The sequence below is a fragment of the Quercus suber genome, unplaced genomic scaffold (genome assembly GCF_002906115.3).
Source record: "Quercus suber isolate HL8 unplaced genomic scaffold, Cork oak 2.0 scaffold_7, whole genome shotgun sequence".
Classification (NCBI taxonomy): Eukaryota; Viridiplantae; Streptophyta; class Magnoliopsida; order Fagales; family Fagaceae; genus Quercus; species Quercus suber.
Window position 1 is genome coordinate 1,139,287 of NW_027069473.1, and position 18,129 is coordinate 1,157,415.

Below are 18,129 nucleotides of genomic sequence, written 5' to 3' on the forward strand. Positions count from 1 at the left end.
GAATGTTTAATAAGATAATTTTTGTGTCCCACCCCCCACCTTAAAAAAGAAAAAGAAATATGGAGCATTTTAAAAATATAAGTAATAAAAATTGGAGTTCTCCTTATTTAAAAAAAAAAAAGAAAAAAAAAAAAAAGAGTTCTCCTCTCAAAATATTTGAGCTAGTCCAATGATTCTCTTAAAAAAAAAAAATTTAACCCTATAAGTTATGAGACATAACAAATTAAATTATGCAATTTTATAACTAATAAATTAAACCTTTAATTTTTTTTTAAAGTAATAAAGTAAACCCTATAATTTAAAAAAAGTAGCAATTTAATTCCCGAGATTTAAAAAAAATAACATATTAAACTTCAACTAACTATGTTTGAGGTTTAGAGTTTAATTTGTTACTTTTTAAATTATAGAGATTAATTTGATATGTATTTTTATAGAAAGAGAAATAAAAATTGGTTAATTGGTCTATTAGTGAAGAGGAAAAATATAAGTTGACGGATCCCAGTAAAGTGGGCTGGGCGATTCCTCATCCATGGGCCGATGAAGGATGGGCCCATTGTGTGAAAGACCTGTTGAGGATGGATCCATCATGAACGGACACAACCTAGACAGATCAATTGGCCATGTGTCAGACAGAAACCCTAGATGGGAATACTTGCGGCGCACACCATAGAATCTTAAAGTAAATAGAATCCTAGCGCAAAGAGGATTCTAGAAGCTGCGCGCATTAATGAAAATCTTCTTTATAAGGAAAAGACTTGTCCATCACGTTTAAGACTTCTCAAGAGGATTCCTATAAGGAAAGGACTTCGACTCCAAGGAAAATAGGTCAATTTTCGACTATTATAAAAGCCTTAATATGCTCACAAATTAAGGTACGCATAATTGGCCCTCTCTAGCACTCTAGAATTATAAGAGTTTCTAACTTGATCTTCGAAGGGTACTTGGCCGGCACCACACCGGTGCTCTCTATGAAGGTCTTTTTTTTTTTTTTTTTTTCTTGCTGTGCAGGTGTTGTTCCGAATGTGCGAGTATCACATGATTCACTGGTGATTTTTCGGCATCATCAGATGGCACCGTCTGTGGGAAAGTTTCATTCTTTGCAATTTATAAGCCGTGTTAACGCTTCCCGGACAAAAGAGTTGCATGGTGCTCACTCGCTCAATGGCAACCACCAATGACATCGAAGGAGAGGAACCACCCACAATTGCTCTCGAGAGACAGGTCCAAACTCTCACCGCAACTGTGGAGCGTCTCACCAAACAAAACCGCGACCTAGAAGAGTAGTTGCACCAAAAAAATGCAGCACCAAACAATCAGAGGGAGGACCAAGAAGGTACCAACGTTGTGCGAAGAGATCGAGAGGGGCCTGAAGGTAGCAACGCCCTAAGCAGACCAGAACAACAACATATGAGCCTCTCATCCCTCATGGATACGGCTCCACCTCCTATTATCACGGAGATGCAAGCGATGAAGGAACAGATGGAGGTCATGATGAACACCCTCAAGGGACGAGTGTCCAGCAATCTTAATGACCTAGTCAACCGGACCGACTCTCCGTTCACCGCCCCCGTCAATTCCTTTCCCCTACACATAAGTTTCACATGCCACAGATAGAAAGTTACGACAAGGTCAAGGACCCTCTAGATCACCTGGAAACCTTCAAAACCTTGATGCACCTTCAAGGGGTAGCAGACGAAATCATATGTAGGGCCTTCCCTACAACGCTTAAGGGTCCCACAAGGATATGGTTCAATCGACTGACGCCGAACTTTATCAGCAATTTCAAGGAACTAAGCGCTCAGTTTACTTCACACTTTATCGGGGGACATAGGTACAAGAAGTCCACGGCGTACTTGATGAGCATCAGGCAGCGAGAGAATGAGATGCTGAGATCCTACATAACTTGCTTCAATAAGGAAGCACTCTCGATCAATGAAGTCGATGACAAGATACTTGTAGTAGCCTTCACGAATGGTTTGCGTAAGGGTAAGTTCTTGTTCTCTTTATACAAAAACGACCCAAAAACCATGTCAGAAGTACTCTATAGGGCCACCAAGTACATGAATACGGAAGACGCACTGCTGGCTCGGGAGGAAAAGCCTAGGAAGAGAGAGCGGCAGGAAGATGCACGACAGGACCAAGGACGGAAGAAACCAAGAACAGGAGACAAAAGGGATGAAAGGCACCCTAAGCCCCAGGGAGGAAGGTTTACAAGCTTCACTCCATTAAATGCCCCAATAGACCAAGTCTTGATACAGATCAAAGACGAAGGAGCTTTAACATTTTCAGGGAAGCTAAAGAGTGATCCAAACAAGCGAGCTAGAGACAAGTATTGTCGCTTCCATTGTGACCACGGCCATGACACGGCCGATTACTATGACCTAAAGTAATAGATTGAGGCCCTTATCAAACAAGGAAAGTTGCAGAAGTTCGTCAACAAGGAGAGAACGGATCTAAATCCTCAAGAGTAGGCCCTCCGACGGGATAATGAGTGTCCGAGGCCCCCTATTGGAGACATAAGGATGATTGTAGGGGGAACCACGACTATTGGCTCATCCAAAAAGGCTCGAAAGACCTACCTTAGGATGATCCAAAACGTCCAGCTAACGAGCTCCGTACCTAAGATAGCGCGGAAGGAAAGCCCCATCGTCGAGTTCTCAGAAGAAGATGCGTAACGTCTTCATCATCCACATGACGACACACTTGTTGTTAGCATACGTGTGGGGCACTACAATGTGCACTAGGTGTTGGTCGACAACGATAGCTTAGCAGACATCCTATACTACCCAGCGTTCTAGCAAATGAGAATCGACAGAGAAAGATTGATACCAACAAATGCTCCGCTGGTCGATTTTGGAGGAACAAGGGTATTTCCAATGGGCATGGTCACGCTTTCGATAACAATAGGTGACTATACTCAGCAAATCACTAAGGATGTGACATTCCTCGTGGTCAATTGTTCGTCTGCTTACAATGCTATCCTCGGACGACCCAACCTTAACTCGTGGAAGGCAGCAACATCTACGTACTACCCAATAATCAAATTTCCTACGGACTATAGGGTCGGCAAGTTACGAGGAAATCAGGTGGCCGCATACGAATGCTACATTGCCATGTTAGAGATGGAGGACCACCAACAGACTATGTGCATAGAAGAGCAACTGACCATAGCAAAGCCAGTTGAAGAACTAGAAGAGATAACACTCGATGAATCAAGACCTGAACGAATGACTAAAGTGGGGACACTGGCTAGCCAGCCAATATGTCAAGCCCTCGTAGCTTTCCTTAAGATGAATCAAGATGTCTTTGCGTGAAGCCATGAGGACATGCCCAGGATTGATCCCTCGGTCATAGTTCATAGTCTGAATGTAAACCCCGCATATTCACCCGTCCGACAGAAAAAGCGAGTGTGCGCGCATAAGCGAGACAGAGTGATAGCAGAAGAGGTCAGGAAGCTACTGGAAGTAAATTTCATTCGAGAAGTGTACTACCCCCATTGGTTGGCGAACGTAGTCATGGTCAAGAAGGCTAATGGGAAGTGGCAAATGTGCGTCGATTTCACGGACCTCAATAGGGCGTGCCCGAAGGACAGCTACCCCCTCCCTCGGATAGATACTTTAGTAGACTCAACAGCAAGACACTAGCTCCTAAGCTTCATGGACGCCTTTTCGGGCTATAATCAAATCAAGATGAAGGAGGCCGATCAAAACGTTCACGCATTAGATTGGGAGGAACGTATAAGTTTACGTTGATGACATGTTGGTGAAGAGCCTGCACAAAATGACCACCTAAACGAACTCGAAGAGACGTTCGACACCTTGCGGTCATATAACATGAAGCTGAATCCAAGCAAGTGCGTGTTCGGAGTAACGGCAGGGAAATTCTTGGGCTTCATGGTATCCCAAAGAGGTATAGAGGTCAACCCGGAAAAGATACAGGCCATAATAGAGTTAGAACCACCGAGGACGGTGAAAGAGTTGCAAAGCTTGAATGGCAAAATTGCAGCCTTAAATAGGTTCGTCTCTAAAGCAACGGACAAATGTCTGTCATTCTTCCGCACTCTAAGAAAATCGTTCGAATGGATGAACGAGTGCCAGAAGGCATTTGAAGACTTGAAGAAATACCTTTCATCTCCACCATTACTCAGCCCGTCCAAACTAGGAGAAGAACTCTACCATTACTTAGCAGTTTCGCAAGCAGCGGTCAGCACGGCCTTAGTAAGAGAGGAAGAAAGATCCCAATGACTCGTCTATATTATAAGTAGGGCATTCCGAGGAGCAGAAGAGAGGTACCCCCAGATGGAGAAGTTAGCCTTCGCACTGGTAACTGCAGCATGAAAGCTCAAGCCGTACTTTCAAACCATACCATCATAGTCTTGACGAATCAGCCCCTGAAAAGAGCTATGAGCAGCCCTGAGGCTGCTAGATGAATGGCTTTATGGGTAATAGAGCTGAGCAAATTTGATATACAATATCGCCCGAAAACCGTGATAAAGGGGTAAGCTGTGGCAGACTTCATCGCTGAATATACTCAATTGGAAGGCAAGGGAGCGAAAGTCCTCGGACAATAGAGCATCCACACGGACGGATCTTCAAATAGACAAACCGGAGGTGCTAGTATGGTGATCCAAACCCCGAAGGAAAATAAAATTGAATGCATGATCCGATTGGACTTCCCCATGGCCAACAATAAGGCCGAGTATGAAGCCTTGGTGGTAGGGTTAGACCTTGCAAAGGCAGCAAGTGTTGAAAACATGATCGTACATTGTGATTCTCAAGTAATAACAAGTTAGATTAATGGCGTCTACGAGTGCAAAAATGAAAGGATGAAGAAGTACTTGGAAGAAGTGAAGAATCGGATCGGCAGCCTCAAAGTCAGATTAGTTCAAATCCCAAGGGAGGAGAACGAATGTGCCGACTGTGTTGCAAAAGTGGCCTCTGCAGAATTTATACTTGTCCCCGAACAGGTATTGTCGTTTGTCCAAATCTCCTTGCTTATTAATGACAGAACAAATGTACAGGAAGTGAATTCTGGGAACAACTGGACTACGCCATTAATAACATACTTGAGATCTGGCACTTTGCTAGACAGGAAAGACATTGCTAGGAAGTTGAAAGTCCAGGCCTCATGATTTGTGCTAATTAGAGATGTCTTATACAAAAGAGGATTTTTGCGACCGTACCTGAGGTGTTTGACCTACAATGAAGGAGACTACGTGATGAGACAAGTCCACGAGGGTATCTGTGGAAACCACTTGGGGGCACGGTCCTTAGTACACAAGTTGATTCGAGCAGGGTACTATTGGCTTACAATGTTAAAGGACGCACAAGCTTATGTCAAGAATTGCGACAAGTGCCAAAGGTTTAGTAATTTCATCAGGCAATTGTTTGAAGAGCTGACCCCCATGACGACCCCTTGGCCATTTGCTTAATGGGATCTAGATATTATGGGCCCCTTCCTGACAGCGGTAAGGCAACTAAAATTTCTGATAGTCGGTATCGACTACTTCATTAAGTGGGTGGAAGCAGAGGCCCTAGCCACTATCACGGAGAACAACATTCGAAGCTTTGTATGGAGAAATATTATCTGCAAGTACGAGATACCAAGAGTGCTCGTCTCCGACAATGGAAAGCAGTTCGACAACAAAGCATTTAGGGACTTTTGTTCGAAGCTGGGTATCAAGAATCACTACTCATCGCCCGCACACCTACAGGCCTATGGACAAGTCGAAGTTACGAATCGATCCTTACTCAAGATCATCAAGGCCTGGCTCGAGGGGGCAAAGGGCGTCTGGCCTGACAAACTACCAAGCATCCTGTGGGCATACTGTACTACAACAAGAACACCCACTGTGGAGACGCTGTTTCAACTAGCATACGGAAGTGATGCTATCATCCCAGCAAAAGTTGGGCTCACAAGCTATCGGGTGGAGAACTAAAACAAAAATAAGAACGAAGAGGCCTTGCGCCTTCAGCTAGACTTGGTGGACGAGATCCAGGCAATAGCAGAGCAGAGGTTGGTGCGATACCAGAATCTCATGGCAAAATACTACAACTCCAACGTCAGGCATAGAGACTTTCAGATTAGAGATCTTGTACTACAAAAAGTGATGGGCGTTGCTAGAGACCCTTCGCAGGGAAAACTCGGCCCCAACTAGGAAGGACCCTATAGGATCACATCATAGCAAAGAAGGGGCACCTACCATCTCGAAACGCTGGACGGACGAATGCTGCAGCACCCATGGAACACAGAGCACTTACGAAAGTACTACCATTAGAGATGATATAAAGAACATCGACGTTCCCCAATTTCCCAGTTTATTATTTAATTTCCAAGTTTATTATTTAGTTTAACTATTACTAGTTTTTACTTCGGACAATTCTTTCTACAAATGCCTTTTTAAGCCCAAGGGAGCAAGTACTTTTCTCCAAACGCATGGTTTTTTTTTTAGATTAATAAAAAGAATATTCAGACACAACTATGTTTTTTTTACTTAAATTATAAGTCCACAAGATGGATGGATCATCCCAAGAGGATGAAAATCCTAAGTCCCAAAGAGGACAAATATAATCTAAGTCCACAAGATAGACGGATCATCCCATAAGGAAGAAAAACTTAAGTCCCAAAGTGGACGGGTACAATCTAAGTCCACCAGATGGACGGATCATCCCATAAGGATGAGAACCCTAAGTCCCAAAGTGGACGAGTACAATCTAAGTCCACCAGATGGACGGATCATCCCAAGAGGATGAAAACTCTAGGTCCTAAAGAGGACAAATACAATCTAAGTCCACAAGATGGATGAATCCTCCCATAAGGATGAAAACCCTAAGTCCCAAAGTGGACAGGTACAATCTAAGTCCACCAGATGGATAAATCATCCCAAGAGGATGAAAACCCTAAGTCCTAAAGAGGACGGGCACAATTTAGTCCATAAGATGGACGGATCATCACAAGATAGACGGATCATCCCAAGAGGATGAAAACCCTTAGTCTCAAAGTGGACGGATGTAATTGAAGTCCATAAACTGGATGGAACATCCTAAAAGGATGAAAACCCTAAGTCTCAAAGTGGACGGGTACAATCTAAGTCCACAATATTTATGTGGAGAAGACCCCTGAATAGTGCAACCTCAGCTACCGCCACTTACAAAGAACTAAAGTAGACACATGACGTGACATGCACTTGAGTAAATGCGCGGATGAAGAACAGGTGGACGATGGAGATGATAGGAAGGGACACTATATAAAGAAGAAGGGTCACTGATAATGGGGAACCGAAAAAGAAAAAGAAAAAGAGAGAGAAACGCTCTACTGTAGTTCTAAATGTTGTAATCACTGTTCATTCAATAAAACACCTCTTCGGACATTCATTCATGGAGTTATCTGAGCTTTAGTTCATGTTATCATCATTGCACGTAACCTAGCCAACTGTTCTGTGCTTCATAACCAGCCCAGCTCGCCCACTCTCACAAATTCATTGTTCTGGGTTCGTTAGGCCTTTAACCCATATCCTTTGGGCTTGGGCTACAAAAACTGACCCTACAATTGGCACCGTCTGTGGGAAGAGCTTGCGCAGGGGTGGAGACAACAGTAGGTGATGGCTGAACACGGTGAACAAGAAGCGGAGTCTAGGGCATCTCAGCACGAGGACCCTTTCCTTAACCTGGAGCGAAGACAAGACCGCGAGGGTAGCGTGCACACCATACCCCCTGGTCAGAGCCAGTCACATGGCGGAAGCCAAATGTCCCATGCAGAGAAGAACCGAGATTTGCAGTGGGAGGTTGAAAAGCTAAGAAGGGAGTTACGCCATACAAAGAGGAAACGGGCTCCCTCGTATTCTGATGAGGACCCTGATGATGAGTCGGACGTCACTTATCAACCCAAATCTAAGACACCAGCCAGCGAGTCCTATACCTATGAACAGGAATCTCCTCACGAGGGGCAACGCAGAAGTCCATCACGCGGAGACGTTGGAAGCAACGCCATGAGCAAGGCTCTAAACCAAATTTTTAGGTCACCCTTCACGCGCAGGATAGAAGAGGCCAGACTTCCTCGGCGCTTTAACCAACCAACGTTCACCATCTACAACGGCAAAACAGACCCCGTGGAACACGTGAGTCATTTTAACCAAAGGATGGCTGTCTACTCCAGGGATGAGGCACTGATGTGCAAGGTTTTTCCTTCCAGTCTTGGGCCAGTTGCCATGAGGTGGTTCGATGGGCTGAACCCAAATTCCATCAGCTCTTTCAAAGAGTTCACCCAAGCTTTTGGTTCACGATTTGTCACATGCCGAAGAGTGGCCCGACCTCTGTCTTCTCTGCTGTCTTTGACCATGCAGGAAGGAGAATCCCTGAAGGTATACTCGGATAGATATTGGGAAATGTTTAACGACATGGAGGGCAATTTTGACGCAATGGCCCTGGAAACGTTTAAGCTCGGCCTCCTTACCGATCACGGTTTAAGGACATCCCTGTCTGGTAAACCCGTTACTAACATTCGTCAGCTAATGGACCGTATTGAGAAGTACAAGAGAGTTGAAGAAGACCAACAACAAGTGAAAGACAAGGAGAAGGTTATCCCTCTAGAAAGGAGGGATTTTAGGTCGGATCGATACACCGCAGCAAACTGAGGAGAGATTTTCCTGCGCAATCAGGAACAGCCAATCCCCAGACTGTCAACACCGTATTCAGGGACCCAGTCCACCAAGTTTTAGAAAAGGTCAAGAACAAGCCGTTCTTCAAGTGGCCGAACAAGACGGCAGGGAATCCTGATAGACGTAATCGCAATCTCTACTGCCAATACCACCAGGATCATGGGCACACGACTAAGGACTGCAGGAACTTGTAGATTCATTTGGAACAACTAGTCAGCGAGGGAAAATTGCGACATCTCCTACATCACACCAGCGGCCGAGGAGGTTCGATGAGCGCGGACTCCCGGAGGGATGATCTTCTGAAACCCCCTCTGAGAACTATCAACGTTATCTTTGCGGCCCCAGGAAGAACAGGATCCTGGCCATCCAAGGTCTTGTCTGTGGATCGGTTATCTGCGGGGGAATCTGGCCAAGGTCCAAAGAGGTGCAAACTTGATAATCAGCTGGTTTTAGGCTTCTCGAACGCTGACAAGGTGGGCACTGTCTAGCCTCATGATGATGCGTTGGTCGTCACCCTCAGAATTAGGGGGTACGATGTGAAACGGGTGATGGTTGATCAAGAAAGCGCTGCGGAAATAATGTACCCTGATCTCTACAAGGGGTTGAACCTCAAACTTAGTGACTTAACACCATATCATTCTTCGCTGATCAGTTTTGAAGGAAGAGTTGTTACCCCGAAGGAACAAATACGACTGCTTGTGCAGACCGGCTTAGAGGTGGTGGCGGTGGATTTCATAGTTGTGGACGTTTTTTCACCCTACACGGCAATTGTAGCCAGACCTTGGCTTCATGCGCTAGGGGCGGTTTCTTCCACCTTGCATCAGAAAATCAAATATCCTTTCGAAGGCCGAGTTTGCGAAATTCGGGGGGATCAATCCGTAGCAGGGCAATGCTTAGTGGCTGCTATTCAACACGAGCCAGGAGCCGAGTCATCAACCAGGGGCTTATAGCAACCAAAGCACCAGTCATCGCCCATTGAAGAACCGGACCAGGGCGCAGGGTGCGAAGATTTGACAAAAGTCATCATTGGGGATAATCCCGAGAAATTCTTTCAACTCGGATCCCAATTGCCGTTGCAGGAAAAAGAGGAGTTAGTGCAACTTCTTAAAGAAAACCTTGACGTATTCGCTTGGGACGCTTATGAAGCCCCTGGGGTGGATCCGAAATTTATATGCCACAATTTGAAAGTAAACCCCATGATCACCCCTAAGAAGCAGCCTCCTCGGCGTCCGTCTAAGGAACACGCTGAGGCAGTCAGAGAAAAAGTGGCAAAGCTCAAATAAGCAGGGGCTATTAAAGAGGTCTTCTACCCAGAGTGGTTGGCAAATACTGTGGTGGTGAAGAAAAAGAGCGGGAAATGGCGAGTATGTGTGGACTTCACCGACTTAAACAAGGCATGCCCTAAAGACCCATTCCCCATGCCTAAAATCGATCGGCTAGTAGATGCCACCGTCAGGCACCCCCGAATGAGCTTCTTGGACGCGTTCCAAGGCTGTCATCAGATACCCTTAGCCTAGGAAGACTAGGAGAAGACTGCTTTTGTGACTCCCATGGGCAACTATCACTATAAGGTGATGCCTTTCGGCTTAAAAAATGTAGGTTCTACTTACCAGAGGATAATGACGAGAATGTTTGAGCCACAGCTGGGAAGGAATATCGAGATTTACATAGATGACATGGTGGTGAAGAGCAAAGTGGTGTCCGAGCACGTGAAGGACCTAGAAAGCACTTTTGAAGTTCTCAGGAAGTACAAGCTACGCTTGAACATTGCTAAGTGCTCGTTTGGTGTGGGGTCAGGCAAGTTTCTGGGATATATGATGACTCACAGGGGAATCGAGGTCAACCCTGATCAGATAAGGGCCATTAATGAGTTACAACCTCCTCGAAACCCCAAGGAGGTTCAGAAACTGACGGGGATGACGGCAGCCCTAAATCGATTTATCTCTCGATCAGCGGATAGGTGCCGGCCTTTCTTTTCCTTGATTAACAAGTGGAAAGGGTTCGAGTGGACAGAGGAGTGTGCTGTGGCCTTCCAACAGTTGAAGAATTATCTAGCTCGACCACCAATCATGTCCAGCCCTGAGCCCGACGAAGTCTTGTTTGCATATATCGCTGTAGCTACCCATGCCGTAAGCTTGGTGCTGATCCGAACAGAGGGCGGTGTGCAGAAACCCGTTTACTGCGTAAGTAAGTCCCTTCATGAAGCCGAGGTCTGTTATTTACCATTGGAAAAGGCTATTCTAGCAGTGGTGCACGGTACACGAAAGCTCCTACATTACTTCCAAGCCCATACAGTCATCGTCCTCACCCAGCTTCCGCTCAGGGCTATACTCCGAAGTGCAGATTACACTGGGAGAATTGCAAAATGGGGGACGATCCTAAGGGCTTTTGACATCAAGTATATGCCACGTACCTCGGTCAAGGGCCAGGTGCTTGCTGATTTGGTAGCCGAGTTCACAGAGCCCCGGCTAAAAGAGGTGAAGCTGACATCGGACATGGATGAAAAATCGGTTAGCATGATTTCTCAACAAGAGCCCTCCCTTTGGGAGGCGTACATGGATGGTGCTGCAAACCAGAGAGGCTCTGGAGTGGGGCTAGTGTTGATATCCCCCGAAGGAATCGTTATTGAAAAAGCATTAAGGTTGGGCTTCTCGGCGACGAATAATGAGGCGGAATACGAAGCCCTATTGATGGGAATGAGTATGGTCTAAAGGATGGGAGGAAAGGCAGTAAAAGTATTCTCGGACTCAAGGCTGGTTATGGGTCAAGTCCAGGGAGAGTTTGAGGCAAAGGACGAAAGAATGCAGGGATACCTGAGCCGAGCTAAACATCTGCAGTCAGGGTTCGAGTCTTTCAGCTTGCTGTATATTTCTAGGAGTGGCAACTCACACGCTGACTCCTTGGCCACTCTAGCCACCTCTTCGGCACAAGATTTACCGAGAGTTATCCTCATCGAGGACCTGCATAAGCCCACCGAAGCAGGAAAATGAGTAATTCAAGTACATCAGGTCACGGCTGGACCCAGTTGGATGGACCCGCTCATTAAGTTCCTGAAGGAAGATGTCCTGCCTGAAGAGAAGGGAGAAGCCGATAAAATTCGGAGGAAGGCAGCCAGGTTCTAGTTGTCCGAGGATCAGAAACTATACAAACGTTCCTATTCAGTGCCGTATTTGTTGTGCGTGCATCCTGAAAAGGTTGAGCTGTTATTAGAGGAACTGCATGAAGAAATCTGCGGAAGCCACACTGGAGGAAGATCCTTGGCTCACCGAGCCATCACTCAAGGTTATTGGTGGCCGAACATGCAAAAGGAAGCCTTGGATTATGCCAAAAAATGTGATCAGTGTCAGCGGTTTGCTCCGCACATTCATCAGCCCAAGAGGACTCTCAACCCGCTATCCAGCCCATGGCCCTTCGCCCAATGGGGCTTGGATATCGTGGGACCATTCCCTAAGGCTGCAGGAAACAAGAAATATCTGCTAGTCGGCACTGATTACTTCACCAAGTGGGTCGAAGCAGAGCCTCTTGCGAACATCCGAGACGTAGACGTGCAAAAGTTTGTGTGGAAGAGTATAATTACTCGATTTGGAGTCCCATGTGCTCTCATCTCGGACAATGGCCTGCAGTTTGATAGCAAAGCATTTAGGAGCTATTGTAGTGAGCTGGGGATCATAAATAGGTACTCCACCCCAGCTTATCCCCAGGGTAATGGCCAGGCTGAAGCTGTCAACAAGGTCATTGTGAATGGCTTGAAAAAGAGATTAGATGACACGAAGGGTAAATGGGTAGAAGAATTACCACATGTGCTTTGGGCTTACAGAACCACTCCACGTAGGTCTACTAGAGAGACCCCCTTCTCAATGACCTACGGGGCTGAAGCTGTCATACCTTTGGAAACTGGATTCCCGACACTGAGAACTAGCTCGTTTAGTCCGACGGGTAACGACGAGCTGCTAGAGAAGAGCTTGGACCTCATCGATGAAAGGAGGGAAAATGCAATGATCCGATTAGCACATTACCAACAAAAGCTTAGACAGGGCTACGATGCCAACGTAAGACTCAGACCTCTGGAACCTAGCGATCTCGTACTAAGAAAGGTGGTTGGCACTGCAAAGAACCCAGCCTGGGGAAAATTAGGGCCTAATTGGGAAGGACCATATCGTATTACTTCAGGAGCTGGCATTGGGGCATACTTCCTTGAAGACCTAGACAATCACGTAATACCACGCCCGTGGAATGTAAATAACCTCAAAAGGTATTATTATTAATCAAACTCTTCTTTTAATCAGCATATCAATCTATTATGATTCCTTTAAGTGTTTAAACTTAAATCCATTCATGTCTGTAGTCCTCGGACTAGATGATTTGGGTTAGTTAACACGATGTTACGACTCCTTTAAGTGTTTAAACTTAAATCCATTCATGCCTGTAGTCCTCGGACCAGATGATTTGGGTTAGTTAACACGATGTTACGATTCCTTTAAGTATTTAAACTTAAATCCATTCATGCCTGTAGTCCTCGGACTAGATGATTTGGGTTAGTTAACACGATGTTACGATTCCTTTAAGTGTTTAAACTTAAATTTATTCATGCCTGTAGTCCTCGGACCAGATGATTTGGGTTAGTTAACACGATGTTACGATTCTTTTAAGTGTTTAAACTTAAATCCATTCATGCATGTAGTCCTCGGACCAGATGATTTGGGTTAGTTAGCACGATGTTCCGATTCCTTTAAGTGTTTAAACTTAAATCCATTCATGCCTGTAGTCCTCGGACCAGATGATTTGGGTTAGTTAGCACTATGTTACGATTCCTTTAAGTGTTTAAACTTAAATCCATTCATGCCTGTAGTCCTCAAACCAGATGATTTAGATTAGTTAACACGATATTACGATTCCTTTAAGTGTTTAAACTTAAATCCATTCATGCCTGTAGTCCTCGGACCAGATGATTTGGGTTAGTTAACATGATGTTACGATTCCTTTAAGTGTTTAAACTTAAATTCATTCATGCCTGTAGTCCTCGGACCAGATGATTTGGGTTAGTTAACACGATGTTACGATTCCTTTAAGTGTTTAAACTTAAATCCATTCATGCCTGTAGTCCTCGGACCAGATGATTTGTGTTAGTTAACACGATGTTACGATTCCTTTAAGTGTTTAAACTTAAATCCATTCATGCCTGTAGTCCTCAGACCAGATAATTTGGGTTAGTTAGCACGATGTTCCGATTCCTTTAAGTGTTTAAACTTAAATCCATTCATGCCTGTAGTCCTCGGACCAGATGATTTGGGTTAGTTAGCACTATGTTATGATTCCTTTAAGTGTTTAAACTTAAATCCATTCATGCCTATAGTCCTCGGACCAGATGATTTGGGTTAGTTAACACTATGTTGCAATTCTTTTAAATGTTCAAACTTATATTCATTCATGTCTGTAGTCCTCGGACCAGATGATATGGGATTAGTTAGCACTGTTACAATCTCATTAAATGTTTAAACTTAAGTCTTTTAAGTAAACACTCTATCACAGCTCTTTTACTGCTTGAATCTAGATCCAATGTAACAGTCCTTATTGAAGTGTCACTCTCCGATGAGGCATGATTAAGATTCCTGAACGTGTTTAGATTAACCCTAACCTATATTGCCTCTTAGTCTTTTGTACACATTCAAAAAGGCTTGTGGAGCTTTTTACTATAACCCCTGTAGTTTTCGTTGTTTAGTAATAATTCTCATACATTCTGCCCCTTTTTCTAACACCAATCTTAGTCATGCGAGTTATTAACATGATATCAGGATCACAATAAAGTTAAGGCACAGAGCTTTAATAGCAATAGTGAGTCGTATTACACACAACAAAGCAAATGAATACGAAGGAAAAACTGCTTCATTAATCAGGAAAATAGCTTACAAATCTCTTACAAAAAGAAAAACACAAAGAAAATGGGGGCCCTATGTGTCTACTCTTGAGCTGAAGGAACCACAGGGTCAGCAACCTGGCCTGTCTGAACAGCAGCTCCTGGGGCTTGGCTCTGGGACTCAGCAGGAGTCTTCTCTTCGTCCAACCCTTGACCTTTGTCTTTGGCTGGTTCAACTGGCAGACCAGCCTCTCTGGGTGCATCAAGGGCGGATGGGGAAGCTACACTGACTAAGCTTTGCTCCGTAGCCTCCAAAAGCTGGGGAGCAGGAGAGTCAGTCTCTGGGAGCTCTCGGATATCTGAATGGTAGTAGATGCTCCCACGTAGCCTCAGGGGAGAGTCCGAAGGGACCCCAGCAACGTCCAGTGCCTTTTGCCAAGTTACGTCGCAGTACTCGCGAGCAACCAGAGCAAATTGCTCCGTAAGCTGCTTTCCAATCTCGTCCACTCCTAACTGATATGCCGCTTTCCTCTCAGCTTCAACTGACTCCTTGGCCAGTTGAATCGCCTGCTCAACTGCTCGGGCGCCCTCCCTGGCTTTCTGGAGCTCAGCCCTAAGACCCTTCACCAGCTCCCTTTCGGTCGCCAGGTTGATCTCTGACGCGCGCAATTGTTTGCACTGCTCCTCGGCCTGGGTCTCGGCGGTTTGGAGGCCGGCCTTATGGTTGTCCCTTTCCCGGGTCACGGCCTTAAGCTGCTCGAATGTGCAAGCATAATCGTCCTTCAGCAGACTAAGAGCCTTCTCGGCCTCGGATTGGGACTGGGCTGCTACTTGGGCCTCGAGGTGGGACTTTCTGTTCCACTCCTCAGCCATGTAGATCTGCTGAGTGATCTGCATGACCACATTTTTAGCACAAAATGAAAAAAAGGAAGCAACGCAAGTTAAAAATGGAACCCAAATTAAGAGAGCAAGTTCATTTACCATGGCCATGTCCCTCTTAAGGTACAAGAAGAGCTCCTGCTGGCTGAAACGCCGGAAGGACTCCATATCGTGAGGGAGGAGGAGTGGCTGCTGCAGGGCTTCAGCAACATATCCTGCCCTTCCCCCGTCATAGTTCCTGAGGAACGTATCCCAAAGAATGGGGGTGCCATCCAGCTCAAGCCTTGGGGACCATATGCGAGGTCCTGCTCCTCGGCGAACCTCGGCAGCAACGTTTTCATCGCGGTTTTCAGTGGAAGAGGCCCTCTTGCCTCGGTCCCTCGCCGTCCTCTGCTGCTTGCTTACCTTGGGTGGCACCCCCACCTCCCTTTCTTCGGGCTCATGGGGCCTCTTCTTCTGAAGGTTCGGCATGGTTTTCAAGCTGACTCTAGGAGCCACGGGAGGCGCTGGAGGTAAGATCTCTGCTGGTTGGGAGGTCGCAGCGCCTTTCTGCTCGGCCTTTTTGCCTCTATTCTTCATCAAGAGTTTCAAATCCGCCATGTCTTCGTCCGAAGAGTCGTCGGGAAGGGCAGTTATCAAAAACGGGTGGACACTGGAATGCCTGTCACCTCCTTCCTCGGCGTCCGAGACCTCTACCACTTGGTTTGCCCTTGAAGCTTCCCCTCCGAAGTGGAACTTGTCTATTTGTTCTTCTAGCGAGGAGGTGGAGGAACCAACCTTTTCACCCTCAACCTCTGGTCCGAAGGGAACTTACTGCAGTGGCTGGACGAGCGGGGGTATAGCCCGGGGATTTGGATGTGGTACTGGTGGAAGGTCGTGCGGTGCCAAAAAGCCCTTGAACGAAACGTCGATAAGGTTGAGACGTGCGTCTCCTTGGACTATCGCGTTGCCGACCGGTTGGAGGTCTTTTCGCCTCGCTTTGTACCCTAAGATGAGGGGAGCCGATCGGAGTTGTCCGTCCTCGCTTACGAAGATCTCGAACCGCAGCAAATAGTTGAGCGCGGCGAAGTTTGTGAGGCTGAGCCGAGGAGATATATTTCTTCTACCTGTTACAAGTTACAGCAGAGCTTTGTTAGAAACCGGAAAGCAGCAATACATGAAGAATCAAAAACTATTAAAAGGCGAAAGTCCTGAGCCTATGGTTAGTGTGCCTAAGTCTAACGTGTCCCACCTGTCTCTCCTGCTCTGGTCGGACAATGAGGACCGTCATACCACGCGCTCGAGATGATCACGTAGTCATCCTTCATCCCTTTATTGGATTTGGGAAGGCAGGAAATGAGCCTAACAATGTCGGACCGGGACTTCAAATAATATCCCGCCCCTTGCTGGCTGTGGAACTCATACATGTGCACCACGTCATGCCAAGTGAGCCCCAATCCTAGGTGGCGGTTGAGGTCCTCAATGGCCCCTAAGATCCTAAACATGTTAGGCGCGCACTGCCAATGGGTGATCCTATGGTTTATAAGGTAATTAGTGGTGATAGGGTCCATAGGAATCGTCATCCCCCCTTCTAGGAAGGCGATGAGAGGGATCACGACCTCCCCCGTTTCCCGATCAGTTAGTATTTTCTCCGGAGGGCAATACTTCACACCCACGTTTGGAGGTATGCGGTATGTGCCCCTGAACTTCTCCAACTGGGCAGGGCTGTCTACCAGATACTCTAGTTTACCCATCACTCAACGGAAAAACGGAGGCACAACGTAGCAGTGAGGAAATGGTCGCCCAAACTGAAAAATAGACGGCCGAAGAGAAAACTGAAGGATTGAGATGGTGAAAACTTACAGGAACGGGGCCAGAGACTGATCTCTGAACTCGCAGGAGGATTCTTGAGAGCTTTGGGAGGGATTGAAAGCGGCGATTGGAAGAGCCCGGAGCGTTTGTGTGCTTGTTCTTATGGAATGATCTGAGAGTTGCAAAGAAAGGAGAAATGTCTACCTCTGGGATTTTATATGAGGTCAAACGAAAGGGCAGAAGTTATTTTGCCAAAATCCCGAGGAAGAACCCCGTCCGTTGGATCAACAGCCCACCGTTGGATGCAATGGACAAGGCGCCCCCTGGCGTAATTAATGTAGCGCTTTGGGAATCCGGAAAACAACGGCAGTAATGATGGAACGCGTTCCTCTATGCCTACACGCGTGCCAGGCCAAACTTTTGTCTGTTTCCAAGCTTTTACCCCGTAACAAGTCAAAATCCCATTTTTTCCCTTCGGATGCGAGGAAAAAAATTAAGATTTTGAGGGGCTATTGTAGGGGGAAAAAGGCCAAAGAAACTTAATGGGCCCGGAACCCCCTGTTAAGGACTATTGTATTTCTGAGGATCAATAGGCAGTTAGGGCGGCCCATCTAAAGCAGGAAGCCCAGAAGCAGTGGGGGAGTGTCGTTCGAAGAGGTCACCATTGGTCCGAAGACGTCTTACTCCTCGGCTACGATGAACTTTGATCAAACGAACGTGTGAAGGGTCCGACTAATCTGCCTAACAATCCCAACGGTAATGACAGGTCTTGAGTGGATCCGAAGATGATCAGAACTAAAAAATATCTAAAGAAAAAGCTGCTACCACCGCATTTAATGCTCAGCAACAGCTTTTCTGGCTGCATTTATGTGGAGAAGACCCCTGAACAGTGCAACCTCAGTTACCGCCACTCACAAAGAACTAAAGTAGACACATGATGTGACATGCA

At 46.2% G+C, this 18,129-nt stretch overlaps 1 protein-coding gene across 1 annotated transcript; it reads left to right on the forward strand.

Annotated features, from left to right (window-relative positions):
* Positions 1 to 1,425: 1,425 nt before the first annotated feature.
* Positions 1,426 to 2,390, forward strand: LOC136068131 (uncharacterized). Its single transcript, XM_065774859.1, has 2 exons — positions 1,426 to 1,569; positions 1,611 to 2,390. Exons 1-2 carry the CDS (start codon positions 1,426 to 1,428, stop codon positions 2,388 to 2,390), a joined length of 924 nt encoding a protein of 307 aa, XP_065630931.1.
* The last annotated feature ends 15,739 nt before the right edge of the window (positions 2,391 to 18,129 follow it).

Coding starts and splice junctions, on each gene's coding strand:
- LOC136068131 (XM_065774859.1), top strand. CDS start 1,426: ATGGATACGGCTCCACCTCCTATTATCACGGAGATGCAAGCGATGAAG. Junction 1,570..1,610: donor ACTCTCCGTTCACCGCCCCC/GTCAATTCCTTT, acceptor CACATGCCACAG/ATAGAAAGTTACGACAAGGT.